Here is a 17,112-nt window from a genome sequence, read left to right on the forward strand (position 1 = left end):
TGTCCCTGGGATTCCACGCAGGCTCGGAGAGCTCCCTGCCAGGAACCGTGTGTCCCTCCGAGCCGGCGCTGTGGTGTGGGTGCCCGCGCCGGCAGCGGTTCGGTCGCCAGCGGAGCGCCGAGGGAGTTTGCCGGGATTCCCCCGCTCCGCGCGCGGCCGCCGGTGGGGTTCCCCGGGAAGGCGCCTGGGCAAGGAGACGGCGGGGAAGCCCAGGGTGTGAGCGGCTCGCAGGCCGGGAATCCGGGAGCAGGTCTGGCCCCTCAGAGCCGAGGGAGCCGCCGGAGCGTTCGCCCTGGCCACCCGGGCTCTCCGCCTTTCTCCCTTACCCTTCCTCCTTTCTTCTCAGCATCATCACAAAAGCGCGAAATGAAACCCAGTGCGGCGAAGTCCGGCTCTTGTCTCCCACCTGGTGCACATCACCCCAAGCCGCAGGACGGGAGTGGGAGTCCCCAAGATTAGGGGCGGGGGTTTACCCCGGGACACACCTGTTTTCGCTTCTTGCTGAATTCGATCTGGATGCAGGATCGCGCGAGGGGTCTGACACATATTTGCCGGGGTGTGTGTGTGTGCGTGCGTGTGTGTGTGCGCGCGCGCGCGCTCGCGCGCACGCACCCCAGGCCCACACTCGCGGGGTGCGCTCGATGTAAACAGCACACCTCTTTCGCGGCCCCCTCGTGCCAAGACTGCTCGGTGGGCTCCTAGCAAGCTCTGTGACAACGTGCCGCATCTCTTTGTTTGGTTGTTGCTTCCCCACCCCTCCGCAAAGCAAACTGATTTTCGGTTTCGCGTGACACTGAGCGCTGGGACTTGGTGTGGGCCGCAGCCTCAAATGCCCCTGGTATTTGAAACTGAATAGTTCTTTCGGGCTGGGGGGTTATTTTTAGTGTTGGGAATAAAGAGGCTGGCGCGTTGACCTTTTTGCGGCTGCTTTGGGCTTTGCATACGTGTCTCTAATTGATGAAGCAGACGGATTCGCATACAGTCGCGCACACGTGCTTGCGCACAAGTGTGTACACACATTTCTACACACGTAGCTTTACCCCCTTCTTTTCTTTTTAAAAAATCGGTACTAGGAATGTACTGTGTTTGTAAAAAACAACACAAAAACACCCCCAAAACCGAAAACCCAAAACAAAAAAAACTTTCCTTTGTTCTTTTGGGTATTTTCTATTTTGAGTAATGGAGTAGGAGTAGCAAAAGGTTGCAATTAGTTCACTCGAATAAAAGACACTGCTTCTGAGTCAGTGCTGCCAGGTTGATAATTATTAACATATAAAAGCAGATGCTCTGTTTAAGGCAAAAGGGGCGGGGCGGGGGCAGGTCCACGGTAGACAATGAGGGAGGGTCTCTGCCGACCGCCTGCTGCTTATTGTTCGGGCACTAGAGGCTGCAAGCCTGCTGCCGCCTCCTCTTCCCGGGCTTCTCTCCTCGCTCGCCCCTCGGTCCCATCTGGGACTGTTGGAGTCACCCAGCGCTGGCCCCCGGGGCGCCGGGACGCCAGCCCCAGCCGCAGCTGCCCTTCGCTGACCGCCCTCTCTCTGCTTTGCAGGTTGGCATCTTTGCGCCCGAGGGTGTCGCAAGCCGAGGCGGCGAGGACAGGGCGCCTCTGGCCCAGCCTGCCGGGCGGTATGCAGCGCAGGCAACAGCGCTAAGCGCCCCCACTCTGGGCACGGGGCGTACTCGCTCCTGGCGGCGAGCCGAGCCGCGGCGGCGGAGGGCATGCGCCCGGGACGCGCAACGCTCCTGCCGCGAGCTACCGCCCCGAGGTGGACCCCGAGCGGGGCTCATCGCAGGACTGCGCGGACGCCTGCCACCCGGGGCACGCGGCTGCGGAGCCTCGGGGCCGCATCTGCGGTCAGGATGCCCTGGGTGCCTCTCTGCTGGTGAGGATGCTCTGCTGCGCGGCTCTGCATCCCCAGCCCCGGTCCCTGGTGGGCACGACTGAGTGGGCCCGACTTCGGCCCCTCGTGCTGGTGGATGAAAAGCGCCGGAGTCCCTGAGTACGATCAGCGGTCGAACCTGAATTTTAAGAGCCATGGACGAAGGCACTGGGCTGCAGCCCCCGGCGGGAGAGCAGCTGGAAGCACAAGTCACAGTAGGAGCTGTCCACGAGAAGTGCGACCCAGAGACCTTTAGGTCCAAGAGTTTACCGGTCCTGAATAGCGCCTCCTGCCGGCCAGACCTCAGTCCTGCGAATGCAGGAGCCAAGCCAGCCATGGGCTGTACAGATTCTTTGGGCCATCAGGTGTTGAAGCAAGGCCCAAGACGGCTGGCCCCCAGTCCCTCTGCTCCTTCCACTTCCGCAGAGATGGCAGGGCTCATGGAATGTAACCACAGGGTGGAAGTCAGCAAAGCTGTGTCGGTGTCCTCCACTTTGGCCACGCTCCAGGGGAGAAGGTGCCTCTATGTGGTCCTCACTGATTCCCGTTGTTTCCTGGTTTGCATGTGCTTTCTGACCTTCATCCAGGCGTTAATGGTGTCTGGGTACCTGAGCAGTGTCATCACCACCATCGAAAGGCGTTACAGTCTGAAGAGTTCTGAGTCGGGGCTGCTGGTCAGCTGCTTTGACATTGGGAGCCTGGTGGTGGTGGTGTTCGTCAGCTACTTTGGCGGCCGGGGTCGGAGGCCCCTGTGGCTGGCCGTGGGTGGACTTTTCATTGCCGTGGGGGCTGCTCTCTTTGCTTTACCTCACTTCATCTCGCCTCCCTACCAGATCCAAGAGTTGAATGCCTCGGCTTCAAACGATGGCCTGTGTCAGAATGGCAACTCCACGGCGCCTTCGGACCCTCCCGCCTGCCTGAAGGACTCAGGAGGAAATAATCATTGGGTCTATGTGGCTTTATTCATTTGTGCACAGATTCTCATTGGGATGGGTTCCACACCTATTTATACCTTGGGACCAACCTACTTAGATGACAATGTCAAGAAAGAAAACGCATCCTTGTACCTAGGTAAGACTTTCCTGTCTTCTCAAATAAGCTTACACTCAACAGTGAAAAGGAAACACTTCCACATTTCCCAGGAGATTGTTATATACGTATATATATTATATATATATACACATATATATGTAAAATATGTACATATACATAGGATCTCATCATATATATATCACTATATATAGTATATATAATGTCATATATATTGCATGTATATTTTAGGCATTAAGCTTCAGTTTATTTTATGTTTTTATGTTTCAGCTTCAGTGTGGTATGTTTTAGTTTGGAAGAGAATCAAAATAGTAGAGAGGTCTGTGGGCTAATAATTAGACTACACTACATGCTCTTTTCCCAAGTAATACAAACTTTTAACTATGGGGTCATGCTTCTTTCTCTTGCTGCCTGCCTTTGTAAAAACTCTCCTTTATCAAGTTTATCTTCAAATGGCTGTTCTTCTAGAAAGTTCAGGAAGGAATAGAAGTACCTGGTGTGCGGAGTGAAGTCTTGGATTATTTACTGCTTTCATGCCCTGTTGCTTCTCATTCTTGTCCCCCACAGCAAGTCTAATGGAGTACCTAGACTACATAAAAGATGCTTTGCTGCCTCCATAGCTGTATTTCTTACAAATCACTTGCCTCACCATTTAAAAACAACAACAACAACAAAAAACCTTGAGTGATGACTAGGTTATCTTTATACAGAAGCAAGATCACAAGTTGTAAAGTTAATTCAAATCTATTTCTATCGCTGGGTGAAGGCCCTTAAGTACATGAACTTGGTAGCAAGTGGCTCTTGGATTTGGTGATTTGAGTTGCATGAAGCCACTCCTGTGAGGGGGTGTTTGGGTTAAATAGAGGTGCTGATATGAGGCCAGGCAGCTGTTGTGGTAGGTTGGAAAATGTAGTTTCTGGAAATCTGTGTGGTTGTCAGCATCTCCCTGTACTAGCTGCCCCTTCAAAACTGAGCTTTTAAAGGGATGGATTTGAACCCATTGGTGAAGAGCAGTCCTGCTAGATGAGATCTTTGTTTTTCTATATTTCTATACTGGAGTCCAACTAAAAGAAGAGAAAGGATTATATTTTATTAAAAAAATGGTAAAGAAGCAAATATCAGTTATACTTATTTTATTAGCCATGTGCTGATAGGATCTTTGGTGTGAGACTAACGAGGTTTCAAAGGGTAGTCAAAATGATACCCCTTTAAGGGGGCTCTGCTCTTTCCTAAGCACATCCCCAGAATCCATTGTAGAGGGTGTCTGAACCATGTGTAGTCCCCAGTAACTGGCCCCAATACATTAGGATAAGAGTTTTATAATTTATTTTTATTATTAGATACAAGAGAAAGAAAATTTCATTCAGGGCAGAGAGCACTAGCTTGCTTGTTACTTTTGCCTCCTTGTTTTCTAGCATTTATTACAAAAAATTTCAAACATCTAGAAAATGTGGAACAGTCCATGAACACCAGTATTTCCACACCTAGACTCAGTAATTTGCTCATTTTCTCATATTTACTTTATCAACCTGTGTGTATGTATGTATGTACATAATATTTTGTTTTGGTTGGGGGGCTAAGCCCTTTGAAAGTAATTATAGACATCGCTAGTTTCCAGCATGTATCTTATAAGAACAAGGACTTTCTTTTACATACAAACAGGTACTTTAATTGCTAAGTTCATAATCATTCCTTAATATCATCAAACATCCAGTCCATCTTCAAATCTCTTCAATGGTCCCCTCAATGTCTTTAATAACTATATATTTTTCCAGCCAGGAGGCAACCAAGATTCTCATACATTGCATTTGGCCCCTAAACTTTTTAGCGGTTTTATCATCTAGAAAAGTGCCTTAGCTTTTTTCTTTTCTCATGATAGAGACTTTTTGAATGGACAAGTCTAGCCTATATGTAGAATGTTCTACATTCTAGATTTATCTGATTATTTCCTTGTGGTATCCCTTACCTTGTCCTCCATCCCCCCTATTTCTTGTGTACTGACAGTTCAGCCTAAAGGTTTGAATAGATTCAGACAAAACATTTTTGGTCAGACTGCTTCAAGGTAATGTGGTGTGTTTTATGTTACATGTATCTGGCCATTCATTATTGATGTTAAATTTAATCACTTGGGGGGCACCTGGCTCAGTGGGTTAAGCCTCTGCCTTCGGCTCAGGTCATGATCCCAGAGTCCTGGGATCCAGCCCCACATCGGGCTCTCTGCTCAGCAGGGAGCCTGCTTCTCTCTCTCTCTCTGACTGCCTCTCTGCCTACTTGTGATCTCTGTCTCTGTCAAATAAATAAATAAAATATTAAAAAAAATTTAATCACTTCGGCGGGGGTACCTGGGTGGCTCAGTTGTTAAGCATCTGCCTTCAGCTCAGGTCAGGTCCCTATCCCAAGGTCCTGGGATCGAACACTTATCTGGCTTCCTGCTCTGCAGGGAGCCTGCTTCTCCCTCTCCTACTTCCCCTGCTTGTGTTCCCTCTCTGACTGAGTTTCTCTTGGCTAAATAAATAAATAAATAAATAATCTTTAAAAAATTTAATCACTTGGTTGAGTGGGTGATTGCTAGGTCTTCCCATTGTAAACATGCATCTCTCCCTTTGAAAATCCAAAGTGATCTTTAGAATGGTAACTTGACTCTGCAAATATTCTAATTGTTACTCTATTTTTGCTGATCTTTGCCTTCCATTTACTTTGAAAACTTGGATATCCCACTCCACTCCTTGGAAACCACGCAAATTTGCTTCCTCAAAACCAGAGTAGAGCCATACACAAAGGGAGAACGTCTCCTATGTAAGAGCCCTGAGAATTAATTTTTCTAGTCGGTGTTGCCCACTGAGAAGAAAAACAGCAAGTGCTGGGCACTGTGCTACTTTTGGGAAGACCGAAAAGGAGACATCGTCCCAGCGCCTGAAGAGCTTTCAGTGTCATAAAAAAATATTGGCAATTTTAGGGAGGCGTGTGCAGTGAAACGCATGCAAGGGGAAGAAATTTACACCAAGGGTATTTGTTTTTCTTTCTTCTATTCCTCTTCTTCCCCTTCCTCCTCCTCTTTTTTTTTTTTGAAAACACTTTGATGAATGCCTTAGGACACATTCTTTGGGAAACTCAGGCGAATTCTCCTTCATATTTAATGGAACTCAGTGAAAGCCACAATGGTTTGAGTACCAGGAATCTTACTTATACTATTTTATTTAATGTTCTTTCAATGACCTGCTGAGTTGGGATTGTTTTCTCTATTTCAAGGACGAGGAAACTGAAGCTCAGAGAGTTTGAGTGACTTGCTTAAGGGCTTCAAACCCACGCATCTCTGACCCTAGAGCCCTGGAGCTTCCCTCCTCGCTGCCTTTTTTTTTTTTGCCAGGAGGCTCTGAGAGACAACTGAAATCCCGGGGCTGTGCCATGTTCAGCCGACTCTGAGAATGCTGCAGAAGGTTGCGGAACTGGCCTTCAGTTATCAAACATGATCAAAACAAGATCCTTCTCAAACCTTTCAAGCGGGGTTTTATAGGTAGCCTCTGTATAAATTCAAGTAAGAGACTACTAAGTGATTCTTAGAACATGACAGATGTTAACCTACTATGGTGGAAGATTTCTTCCTAATAAATAACCGGTTTAATATCTTTTGTTGTTTTCCACAAAAGTGTTCTATGTTACTTTTTCCACTATCCATTCCTTTCTTAATCTGTCAGTCTTTCTAGCTTCACATTATCACGGTAGAAAAAAGACAAAAGCAAGTACCACGTTCGTAATGGTGGGCACGGCTCTGAATTAACATTAAAACCATTGAAATGGAATGTAAATGTATGTCTTGATCTTTTGAATGTTTGATGTTAACATTGTGGCAGCTTTAACTGTAAAATGCCCTAACTCCTTCCGCAAAGAGAGAGGTTTAGTGTTGACCTGGAGGGTAGAGAAAGCTTTGTAGCTATTGGGAAGCAAGGTTAGTAACTAGACCATGATTTGTCATTGTACCTCAAGGAGAGAGAGAAAATGTGGTCCTTTGAGGGCAAGAAATTAATGAACCAACAGTGAAATGAGAGAGAATGGTTAAGCAGGTGGGAAAAGGGAAGAAAAGGATGCATTTCTAGAATAGAAAGCCACAACTCTGGTTGAGGGATATTCAGGATAAGTAATAATTGCCCATGCGCTGGCCATGGGCCAAGCAGCGTGGGTGCAGCCCTTCTACCTCCCCAGTGTGTGAGCCCCGACTTCACACCACAGAGAGGGGGCGGGGTTGGCACAGTGCTTCAGAAAGAGCATTCCCTGAGAGGCAGAAGATCTGTATTTTAGTCTGGCTCTACCAGTGATCGGGGGTGAGCCTTTAGACGAATCCCTTCACGTCTCCCAGCCTGTTTCCACATGGAGATTAGTACATTTGTTTCCCTCACTGTAATATTTTGAGGACCAAATGGGATTACATGTGTGCAAGCATTCTGCCAACTGTAAGAGGCAGCACTCTGCTCTGTTCAAGTGGAAATCAGACTCCTCCTACAGAGTGGGCAGAGTGAGGAGGGAGATATTTTACTCTTTCTGCGTATGAAAAGCCCTAGCCAGATCTTTTTATAGTTGGAAAAAGTAAAGAAACAGTGTGTGGGAAATGAAGACATTGTATAGGAAATCACTCCTTAGAAACATTGTACGGGTAGATTGGCTCAGCGTTTCAGCAATGTTATATTTTGATTAATTGAGTTTTCTGAGAACCCAAGATTTTATAGCCGGTGCTTTCTGTGCATCAGCCTTTGATGGCTATCTTTCTTTAGTGTGTGAATGCTTATGCAATGTATATTTGTACCTACTGTAACATAGCAAGAGCTCTTTTGAGGTTTGAGGGGGCTCTGTGTTGTCCCAACTTAAACCACTGTGGGTCTTCGTCTGCCCACACAGACTGCCAGGGGGTCTGGTGAATGAAGACTGGTCCAAGGACATCCTCAGAAGTAATTTTATTATTTTAAGATAAATAGCTGGTGGCTTCTTTTCTTTTCTTTTCTTTTCTTTTTTTTTTTTTGACATTTCCTCAGTCTTTTGAAAGTACAGTGAGGTTGAAATCAGTTGAGTTCTATTTCATCAAGATTTCATAGTATAAACATATATGTGTGCAAATATCTGTCTATCTATCTATCTATCTACCTATAGTACTCTTTTGGAGTTATATTGTTATTTTTGGGTATGAAAACCCTTCAACATATCTTGTCTGTCTCTACCAGTGGCCAGTGGTGAGACTTTAGACAAATCCCTGAACGTCTCCCAGCCTCTGTTTCCACATGAACATGAGTACCTATCTCCCTCAACATACCTTTTTTTGTTGTATAGAAAAAATCTCGATCAGTTTTTAGCAGCGTTCTACAGAACAATTTACGTTTGTAAATTGTAAAACAAATTACATTTGTATCTATATTTATAGTAATAAAAACAACAAAATATACATACACGTATCTTTCAGTTCAGCATTCCCCAAACTGTGTAACCACATATCAAGGTGGTTTTGACAAGTTAGGCGTTCATTTATCTTCAGCAACCAGCCAGCTTTCTCTCATCCTGCCGGGCTCTTCTTACCGATGACTCCTGTACCTGAAACACTGCATCCTTTTCCTTACAGGGAGGAAGTGGAGGAGGCAACCCCTGTAACTCTCCAGGATGTCCCCTTGGCCAGGTGGAGTCCCCTGGCCTCTTCTAGCTAACATGATTTTGGGAAAGGCAAGTGTTGGGTTTTCTCATCTACATGGGAGAGGAAGGCAAGGAAGATGAAGGTGGTGTGAGTGCTGAGTGACTTCTGGCTGTAGGAGTCAGCCACACCAGTTGTGTTTTTCTTTTTGTCTCAGTAGCCGGAAAACCCAGGGCTTTCTTTCTTTCTTTCTTTTTTTTTTTTCCCCCTGACCAGTATTAATAACCTACCATCAGTGGCTTATAGCATTAATTTGCCTGACCTTTTGGTTGGGATTTGGAAAGGGCCCAATAAATAGTACCCTTTTCCTCCCTTGAGCTCTGAGGTCCTTGAGAAATTAGTCAAAGACATAAAGTGGGGGCCAAAATATCACTTTTTTAAACTTTGATAGAAGGGAGATTGAGGAATGAAAGCTCATATCTTTGTGCAGATGGATTGTATAGGAAATCACTTCTTAGAAACGTTGTAAGTGTCCCATCACTGAACAGACCTATTCGTCCAGCCACAGGCAATGCTGGACCTCAACAGTGTAGCAGCCCTGGGTCTCCCCATGTCGGGTGGGGCCAGGTCTGGAGGAGCCCCGGTTAAGATTTATGCCAAGAGGAAGCAAGGCAGAATTTTTACTCCGTGTGTGCATACTCACTCCTAAGAGACAAAAAGGAGGAGTTGAGCTGAACATCACAGTTTATTGTAAAATTCATCCATCACATTAATCTTCCTTTGCTTTCCTGGGGAGGAGCAGTCCTGGGGCATGGGGGTGGGGAGCCAAGAAAAGAACATTATGTGGAGTATATATTCTCTTCTAAGACTTTTTTTTTTTAATATTTTATTTATTTATTTGACAGACAGAGATCACAAGTAGGCAGAGAGGGAGGCAGAGAGAGAGAGAGAGAGAGAGAGAGAGAGGAGGAAGCAGGCTCCTTGCTGAGCAGAGAGCCCGATGTGGGGCTTGATCCCAGGACCCTGGGATCACGACCTAAGCCAAAGGCAGAGGCTTTAACCCACTGAACTACCCAGGCGCCCATCTTCTACGACTTTTAACTCATTTTTTATTTTGCTTTAATTTTGCTTGTCTTGTTTGTAATGTGTTTATCTTTGTAAGCCTCATAAAATCCTTCTGGGAAGTAGACTCTGTACAAATAACGAATAAGTAAAAAAAAATAGTCTCTCCTGAAAGCTAATAGGAAGGAGAATGATGATGGAGGGATTTGAGGAAATGATCCAAGACACCTGGAGAAATAGCGAGAATGGATGCAGGGAAGGGACTGAGAACCACGTGGCATCTGTGGCCCGCAACAGTGTCTTGTTGGGATGTCAGTGCATCTCACATATACCTGGGGCAGTTAATCTGTGTCGTACCCTCAGCGATTCCTGAATTTGTACCAGCCGTGTGATTGTCACTTGTGGCCCCTAAGACAAACTAGTCAGTTTCAGACGTTGAGAAAAAACTTCAGATTCTAACTGGCAAGCAGAAGAGTTTAGAGCCTCGCCGTCGAAAAGACAGTTGAGTGCAACTTGATTGATTCAGCCCACCTGCACTGAGAACAGCCTTTTTAGTAGTTTTTGTGCTACAGTTTTGAAGCATGATTTTATTGATCTCTCCCCTCCCAGTGCTCTGAAGTCTCTTAAGTATGCAGTCTGAAACAGTCCTTCTGAAACTTTAATACCGTGGGACTCACTGGGGTGTTTTTTCAAAATGCAGATGCTGCTTCTGTAAGTGTGGAGTGGGGCTTGCGATTCTGCATTTCTAATCCGCTCCCAGGTGAGGTCCGTGCTGCTGGTCTGACGACCATGTTTGGAGCAGCAGGGGTCTGCAGGCTGTACATCTTTGGTGCTTTTCCCAGGTGGGGAGTTGCTGTCTGGGCTTGCCGGTGGAGCCCCTGCTGTCCAGACCAGCTGCTGGCTGAAGTTCTACTTCATCAGGAAGAACCCTACCATCTCTTACTCATTTGTGAAAGCAAGATGTCAGATTGGGCTATTTCATAAGCTGTGGCGGCTGTTTGGAATTCCACAGTCCTATGACATGGTGATCACTGCTCAGTTTAGTAAGAGAAAGTGGCCTTAGACAAATGGTATTCATTTTGACATTAACCAAAGGGAGCGCCACTTTCTTTACTGTTTTCTGCATCCCGAAGGCTCTGTGCTGTTGGGTTCCTTTGTGTTGGTGGAACCCAGCATGTCAGAGGTATGTCTGTGAGCTGTGCAACTTCGGGTGAGCTCACCTTATGAGGCCCCTTTGGTGGGGGTAAAGCAAACACACTTGACTCTACTTTTTTCTTTCTAAACAATATAGAAGACTTAGTGGTGAATTGGGGGTTTGACTGTACATAAATGTAAGATCTGAGTATATTGGAAATGATTTTGAAGAGTGAGGATCAGAAGTTTTTCCATTGCAAAGGGTGATCAGACAGAAAAGGGCATGAGCTGGACTGGTTGGCAGAGTTCTCTCTAGAGTCAAGTCCAAATGAGTCCCTGAGATCATTTCATTTAGCCCCATTTGTAAAGATAATCATTTGACAGGTGAGGAAGCCTGGGCTCTAGGATTAAAGGATCTGTTCTATATGAAGCAATACGGTAGCTCCTCTAGAAATTAAAAATAGAATTACTATATGAGCCAACAATCCCACATCCAGGTATATATATATATATATATATATATATATATATATATCCAAAAGAATTGAAAGCTAGGTCTCAAGAGATATTTGCACACCCAAGATCATAACAGCATCGTTCACTATAGCCAAGAAGAGGAAGCAATCCAAGTATCTCTCCACACGAGTGGCTAAACAAAAAGTGGTGTATGCATACAATGGGATATTATTTGGCCTTAAAAGGAAGGGAAATCCTGACATGATCATCTACAACATGGATGAATCTTGTGCTAAGTGAAACGTGAATGTTTGACATACACCAGGCATTGTGCTAAATTCTTTATCATCTTATTTTATTCTCAGAGAAACTTTATGGAGCAGCTACATTTCTTCTTTACTATTGTGGTAAAAGACACATAAGACTAAATTTACTGTCAACATTTTATTTTTTCTTTTCTTTTCTTTTTAAGTATTTTGTTTATTTATTTGAGAGAGAGAACAAGCAGGGGGAGGGGCAGAAGGAGAGGAAGAAGCATACTCCTCTGCTGAGTAGGGAGCCTGACACGGAGCTTAATCCCAGGACTGAGGGATCATGACCTGAGCCAGAGGCAGATGCTTAAGTAACTAAGCCACCCAGGTGCCTCACCATCAACCATTTTTAAGTGCACAAGTTAGTAGTGTTCAGAATCTTCACATTGTCGTACAGTAGATCTCTATCTTTCTCACCTTGCAACATTGCAACTCTGTAACCATTAAGCAGTAATTCTCCCTCCCCTAATTCTTGGCAACTACCTTCCTACTTTCTGTTTCCAATGTTTTGACTACTTTAGATACTTCATATGGGTAGAAACACACAGTATTTTTTCTTTTGTGACTTGCTTGTTTTGCTTAGTATGATGGCTTTGAGATCCATTCAGACTGTTGCAAATGGCAAGTTCCCATTATTTTTTATGGCTAATATTCCATTGTATACATATACCATTTTTAAAAATACATTCATCTGTTGATGGACACTTGGGTTTCTTCTACTTCTTGGCTATTGTGAATAATGCTGCTGTGAATATACCTCTTTGAGATTCTGCTTTTAATTCTTTTGGATATATATCCACAAATGAAATTGTTGGATCATATGATAACTCTGTTTTTCATTTTTTGAGGATCCTCCACACCGTCTTCCATAATGACTGCACCATTTGACACTCCCACCAACAGTGCCTGGGGATTTCAACTTCTCTATATACTCACCATCACTTCTTACCTTCTGTTCTTTTGACCAATGGCCATTTTGATGGCTGTGAGTTGATATTGCATTGTAGTTTTTGTTTGCATTTCCTTAATGGTTAGTGATACTGAACATCTTTTTATATGTTCTTTGGAACATATATGTTTTATATGTTTATACCTTCTTTGGAGAAATGTTTAAATATTTTGTCATTTTTATTTATTTATTTTTAAAGATTTTATTTATTTATTTGACAGACAGAGATCACAAGTAGGCAGAGAGGCAGGTAGAGAGAGAGGAGGAAGCAAGCTCCCTGCTGAGCAGAGAGACTGAAGAGATCCCAGGGTCCTGGGATCATGACCTGAGACGAAGGCAGAGGCTTTAACCCACTGAGCCACTCAGGAGCCCCTATTTTGCCATTTTTTTTTTAAAAGATTTATTTATTTATTTGACAGAGAGAGATTACAAGTAGGCAGAGAGGCAGGCAGAGAGAGAGAGAGAGGAGGAAGCAGGCTCCCTGCAGAGCAGAGAGACCGATGCGGGACTCGATCCCAGGACCCTGAGATCATGACCTGAGCCGAAGGCAGCGGCTTAACCCACTGAGCCACCCAGGCGCCCATATTTTGCCATTTTTAATTGGATTATTTTGTATGGTTGTTGACTTGTAGAATTTTATTAAATATTCTGGATATTGCTCCTTATCAGATATATGATTTACAATTATTTTATACCATTCTATGGGTTAGTTTTTCACTCTGTTGATTGTTTCCTTTCATGTGCAAAAGTTTTAAGGTTTGGTATAGTTTCATTTGTCTATTTTTTATTGCCTGTGCTTTTGGTGTCATATCCAAGAAATCATTGCCAAATCCAGTGTTGGAATATTTCTCCCTATATTTTCTTCTTTTTTCTTTAAAAATTTTTTTAAAAAAATTTTATTTATTTGGCAGAGAGAGAGATCACAAGTAGTCAGAGAGGCAGACGGGTGGGGGGGGAAGCAGACTCCCCGCTGGGCAGAGAGCCTGATGCGGGGCTCGATCCCAGGACCCTGAGATCATGACCTGAGCTGAAGGCAGAGGCTGAGGTCCACCCAGGCTCCCCTCTTTTTAAATTTTTGTAATTTAAATTCAATTTAGTTAATATATAGTGTATTATTAGTTTCGGGGCTTATGTTTTCTTTTAGGTGTTTAATTATTTTTGGTCTTATGAGTAGGTTTTTGATTTGGGTTATTTTGCATATGGTGTAAAGTCAGGATCTATCTTCCTTCTTTTGCATGTGGACATCTAGTTTCCCAGTATCATTGTTGAACATGGTCTCCTTTACCTATTGCGTAGTCTTGGTTCCCTTGTCAAAAATCGGCAGCTACTTTTATATTTTGCATGCTTTTATATTTTATGTATTTATATATTTTATGTATATTTACATACATTTTAAACAAAGATTTTATTTATTTATTTGAGAGGGAGGGAGAATGAGAGGAGAGAGGTCAGCAGGAGAAGCAGATTCCCTGCCTAGCAGGGAGCCCAATGTGGGACTTGATCCTAAGACTTCAGGATCATGACCTGAGCTGAAGGCAGTCACTTAACCAAGTGAGCCACCCAGGCGCCCTATATACATTTTATAGATGAGGAAATCCAGATTAAAAAGTACACTCAAGGTCATCTCAAAAGTGGCAAAACTAGCATCAAAGGTCATCATCCAAAGCTTGAACTTAAAGCATCAACATTATGGAGAGAGGAGAGGACAGAAAAGTTTATAAACTTCTGGTGTGATTTTGGTTGAGTTTCTTATTTTTATTATCTATAAATGAGGTGAGGAGGTAAGGCTAGTTGTTTCTTAGATTCTTTTTTCTTTAAAGGTTTTATTTATTTACCCAAGAGAGAGCACACAGAGGGAGGAGGAGAAGCAGATTCCGCCTGAGTAGGGAGCCCAGTGTGGGACTTGATCCCACAACTCTGAGATCCCAGGGCTCTGAGATCATGACCTAAGGCAGATGCTTAACTGACTGAGCCACTCAGGTGCCCAGTGTTATAGATTCTTATCATCTCTTGAGTTCTCTAGTTCTGTTTCTTCTCAGCCTGTCTTTATATGGTCTTGTTCTGGAACTTTGTACTTAGATCTGGAGAGAAGTTGTAGTTTGTTCTGTTTTACCTTGAGCCATTAGAAGCTAGTCTCTCAAGCCCTTCATCTACCCTCTGTGGCTTGACTGGTATCTTATGTGACAGCTATCCTGTGGGAAACCAGGCATTTTTTTAAAAAAAAAATATTTATTTATTTTTAGTTCTTAGATTTTATTAATTTATTTGAGAGAGAGAGAGAGGGAGAGGGAGGGAGAGCGCACGTGAGCATACAAGCCCGGGAGAGGGGCAGAGGGGGAGAGAGAGGGGAGGCCGACTTCCTGATGAGCCGGGAGCCCCATCCAGGACCTGAGATCACAACCTGAGCAAAACTGAGAGCTGGACACTCAACTGACTGAGCCACCCAGGCACCCCTAAAAAAAATTTCTTTTTTGAGCAAACTCAACCCACAACGTAGGGTTTGAGCTCAGGACCCCGAGATCAAGAGTCATATGCTCCACTGACTGAGCCAGAGTCAGACACTCCTTTTGCATTTTTTCAGACAGTAATGTATTACCTGATGGTAAATTCAGAGTCTACTTCCCCTTCTGGGATTTATGATTGCTTGTGAAACTGTCACCCTGCAAAAATGCTAATCCTTGTTACCTAATATAACCTAGAAAGGCAGGTGCAGGTTACTCTTGCTTAAAAGAGCATATTTATGTAATTAATATTTTCAGCAGGATGACATTACATAATTTGCAACCATTCGAAATTGAATTGTACAGTTCCTGACTGTCTAGCATGTGGGAATTCTTGGCTATAATACTTTACTAGTAATAGTAATAATAATGGGGTTTGGTTTTGTCAGATGTTTTCTTATTTTTTTGGTCTCGAATTCTTATGAAGGAAATAGAACTTTTAAGGGTTTTTTCCCCTTTCTTTTTCTCTTCTCTTCTTTTCTTTTTTGTAAGAAGAGGGGAGAAATTTAAGTGAGCAAGACTGTGTGTAGTGAATTTGAGATGTTAGGCTTTCTGGCCATAGATTTCATATGCATATTAATCTGAATAAATCTACTCCTAATCAATGTATAAAGATAGACCAATAATCCTCATTTGCAAAGTGTCTTTGTATTATTGGGTGAAAGCTATTTGCCAGTATTTTGTCTAGAAATATGCTGTTGGAGTTCAACTGGAAAGGGAAACTTTCCTGATTTGAACTGAATTTTGTGGCTTTCCTTTTAGATGAAGGGCAGCAGCAACATTTAACAGATGCAAACATTTGCCTGAGGTAAATCTGAAAAATTTCCCATGGAAAAGACTTACTTAAAAATACAAATATAGGGGTGCCTGGGTGGCTCAGTGGGTTGAGCCTCTGCCTTCGGCTCAGGTCATGATCTCAGGGTTTTGGGATCGAGCCCCGCATTGGGCTCTCTGCTCAGCGGGGAGCCTGCTTCCTCCTCTCTGCCTGCCTGTCTGCGTACTTGTGATCTCTATCTGTCAAATAAATAAATAAAATCTTTAAAAAAAATACAAATATAAATCTTAGGGGCACTGGGATGGCTCAGTGGGTTAGGCATCTGACTCTTGGTTTTGGCTCAGGTTATGATCTCATGGGTTATGGGATTGAGCCCCACGTGGGACTCTGTGCTCGTGGGCAGTCTGCTTAAGGATTTCCTCCCTTTGCCCTTCCTTGACTTGTGTGCATGCTCTCTCTCAAGTAAATATTATTTGTTTACTTATTATTATAAATAATATTTACTTGAGAGAGAGAGAGCACAAGCAGGGGGAGTGGTAGACAGAGGAAGAGGGAGAAAAAGGCTTCTGGGTGACTGGGAGCCCGATGTGGCCCTTGGTCCCAGGACCCTGGGATCATGACCTGAGCCAAAGGCAGGCGCTTCCACTGAGCCACCCAGGTGCCCCTAGATAAATAAATCTTTAAAAAATATATAAATATAAATCTTAGAATAGTTATTCTGAAATTTCATTTTGCTGGTCTTAAAAGTATCTCTAGGGGGGTGCTGGGTGGTTCAGTGGGTTAAGCCTTTGCCTTCAGCTCAGGTCATGGTCTCAGTGTCCTGGGATCGAGCCCCACATCGGGTTCTCTGCTCGGCAGGAAGTCTGCTTCCCCCTCTCTGCCTGCCCCTCTGTCTACTTGTGATCTCTCTCTGTCAAATAAATAAATAAATATCTTTAAAAAAAAGAATTAATTCAAAAAAGTATCTCTAGGTATTTTAGTCTTATGAAGCTTTCAAAGAAATTAGTTTTAATTTCTTTAATTAGGATTAGTGAAGGGCATTGGTGGCTAATGCAAGAAAGGAAGAGTGATGGGGAAGTTCTCCTAATCTCTGAGTTCAGGTTTTTGGGTGTGCATTGTTCTTTTTTATTCACCCTTTCTTTCCTTTTAGTTTCTAGAGCCATTGTTGTCAGGGAGAGACCCTTATTTGGAGTCTCATGGGACATTTATTTATTCACTTATGTGACATTTCATACCACTTTGGGGATGACTAATGTAGGACTTGGACCTTCTGGGTCATCCTGTTTTGTAGGAATGCTAAATCATATACAGATGGCTAATTTGTAATTTGACACAAACTTCCACTGTAATTACTGACATGACGGCGACGAAATCATGTAAGCTTTC

General features: G+C 43.9%; 1 protein-coding gene across 1 annotated transcript in view; it reads left to right on the forward strand.

Annotated features, from left to right (window-relative positions):
• The first annotated feature begins 1,853 nt into the window (after nucleotides 1-1,853).
• Nucleotides 1,854-17,112, forward strand: part of SLCO5A1 (solute carrier organic anion transporter family member 5A1) — a 127,776-nt gene continuing 112,517 nt past the window's right edge. Inside the window, 1 exon segment of the mRNA XM_044246979.1 lies at nucleotides 1,854-2,951. Coding sequence (XP_044102914.1) covers nucleotides 2,036-2,951 — 916 coding nt within the window. The 5' untranslated portion in view covers nucleotides 1,854-2,035.

Source organism: Neovison vison, chromosome 4 (assembly GCF_020171115.1).
Source record: "Neovison vison isolate M4711 chromosome 4, ASM_NN_V1, whole genome shotgun sequence".
Classification (NCBI taxonomy): Eukaryota; Metazoa; Chordata; class Mammalia; order Carnivora; family Mustelidae; genus Neogale; species Neogale vison.